At 39.8% G+C, this 2366-nt stretch overlaps 1 protein-coding gene across 1 annotated transcript in view; it reads left to right on the top strand.

Moving 5' to 3' along the window:
- Positions 1-331: 331 nt before the first annotated feature.
- Positions 332-2366, top strand: part of ctnna1 (catenin (cadherin-associated protein), alpha 1) — a 77765-nt gene continuing 75730 nt past the window's right edge. Inside the window, exons 1-2 of the mRNA XM_042218433.1 lie at positions 332-681; positions 2183-2327. Of these exons, the coding sequence (XP_042074367.1) occupies positions 2196-2327 (132 nt within the window). The 5' untranslated portion in view covers positions 332-681; positions 2183-2195. The remainder of the gene's footprint in view (positions 682-2182; positions 2328-2366) is intronic.

Genomic DNA, 2366 nt, shown 5'->3' with positions numbered 1-2366 from the left:
GACTTAAGAAGAGTAAATCTTTTTATGGCTTTCTAGTTTAGCCGTTACGATTGAATGTCGAAGAAATCCTGGCAGAAAAAACAAAACAAAAACTATTACAACAAAATGTCACGTCTGAAAATCCCCTCAAATCAAATGTCATATTTAAAAATCAGATTTCTTCATAATAACTACTTGCAGTTTATTTTCCATCCTCTGTCAGAAGTCTGTTTTTTCGCCCAACAGTTTAAATAGCTCTTCCCTACTCCTGCCTTTATGGAAGCAGTAGTTAATCCATATATGGACATACACAGCGAGCGCCACGCCTAAAACACCTCCTGGTTTTACGGACTTGCTGTGGCCCGTGTCCTCCCTTCCCCGCTGCCTGGAAGTTCAGGAACTTGGTCACCGCCCAGCGCCCCCTCCTCTTACCTCATCTATTGTTGGGCAATACGTTACTCCATCGAAATTCTCTTAACCGAAACTTTTCAGCTGACTTGCTGGAGCTCTTGTGATACTTTTCTGTATAGCCGTCGAGCGGAGGGAGGAAAACTTTGGTGTTTATCGTGAGTGAGCGGCGCAGTTAAACTAAGTCCGTGGGGCGAGGAAACGGGAGGAGAACTTTTGACGCAAGGAATTCCGTAATTCCCATTCCTCCATTTTGAACTTTTAAACTTCACTTTGTCTAGCGGACTGTTGTCGGTGAGTATATAACGAGTCTTTCTTACTTTATGTACAATGAATACTTAAACAAAATGAGTGGACTAGTTGTTTGGGCCGTCGGTAAAGTTTGTCGCAGAAAGCAGGCTAACAGTTGTTTGTCGCTTAGCATTAGCTTTAGCTCATCGCTGTGTTTGGAGAGCTCCGTGTTACAGCAGGCAACCTGCATTACGCTAAGCTAAGCTGGCTTTAATGTTACCTGTAGCCTGCTGTTAATAAAGTATTGAAAATGACTTAAGGTGGACAGTTATTGGCTGTTAAATGTGTACACGAGTATTTTCTGCTTTGTATATTCTCGCTTAACGCTTTTTGACGGGGTAAAACCGACGTTTGTCTAGGTAGTTTTTGCAACAGGTGGAAGTTGAGCTAATGTTAGCACACCAGGTGTTTGACCCACCCTAGTGCTTCTCAGCAAGTGTTAACATGTTTCTGTTTTGTTACGCAATTTTTCCTGTTTGGATACATTATATACACTTCTTGGTACCTACACATGGCTTAGTTTGACAGTTTTAAACCGTTAATATTATTTTTTTTGCCTAAGTCGCGTACATAAACCCTCAATCCCAAACCTGCTAGACGGTTTCGATTTAATTTGCAGAGATTTGTAGATATCACTTTGCGACATGTACCACGCCCATACAGAGCAGTCGAACGCAGTTTCTCCCACGCTGGCCCAGATTAACCTTCGTCTCATGACTAGCATTTTAATGTTGCTTTCAGTGGAAATGCGTCATGTTGTCTGGACAAACAGACGTCTTCCTCAAACAAACTTTACAGAAATTTTTTTATTTTTTTTTCCCCCAATACACTTTTTCTTTCAATACAACATTATCAGTTTCACTGCGCGTTAACTCATGGGTAGAAACTCTGTGTATATTGGAAAGAAGAAAAGTGGTTAATAATACAGTAGAAATGAAATAGCTCTAATATATAACGATTCACTATAAAATTAGAAAGCCATGGTTGCCATGTTCCTCTCTTAATATTTTTGTACTTTTGTTGGTAATGTAGGCTAATAGCTAGTGTTGTAATTCCTCACATAATACAGCTGACCAACTTTTCAGTTGAAGCCTCTCAGCCCTCGGGCCATCCTGATTATCCCTGCCCCTCCATGTTTGATAGCTAATCAATGGAGTCACAGCCACTGCCTGAAAAGAGAAATTGAAATTGGGCCACTGTGTTGCTGTGCTCTGCCGTTGGCATTCATTCTGAAAGCAATGGAGCACTGCTGGCTCTAACAAGGACTTTAATAATTTCTTTAATGCACCGAGTTCTAAACACTAGTCTGATAATCTGACAGAAATCTTGATTTGTGAAGAGAAATTATAACTTTTAAGTCATTCAGGGAAGCAAATATTGAGTAATCAAAGGACAGAGATGTCCATTTTTTTTCTGTAGTCTACATTTTCTGCTTCAGAAGAATTAATTTGTCATTTGTTTTTGTTTTTTCTTTTATTTTTTCTTTATTTTTTTAAAAACCCAGTAAACTAGACATCATGACTAGCAACACCGCACCAAACATCAACTTTAAATGGGACCCGAAGAGCCTAGAGATCCGTACTCTGGCAGTAGAAAGGCTACTGGAGCCTCTGGTCACACAGGTAATACAACAAGTATTAATATTATTAAAATGAGGCACCTTACACATCTTATTCCTGTGGTTCATT

Source organism: Haplochromis burtoni, unplaced genomic scaffold (genome assembly GCF_018398535.1).
Source record: "Haplochromis burtoni strain Fernald_Lab_line unplaced genomic scaffold, NCSU_Asbu1 Contig_19, whole genome shotgun sequence".
In the NCBI taxonomy this organism is placed as follows: Eukaryota; Metazoa; Chordata; class Actinopteri; order Cichliformes; family Cichlidae; genus Haplochromis; species Haplochromis burtoni.
Note: the sequence above shows the minus strand (reverse complement) of the source record. Positions and strands in the feature narration are given on the sequence as shown.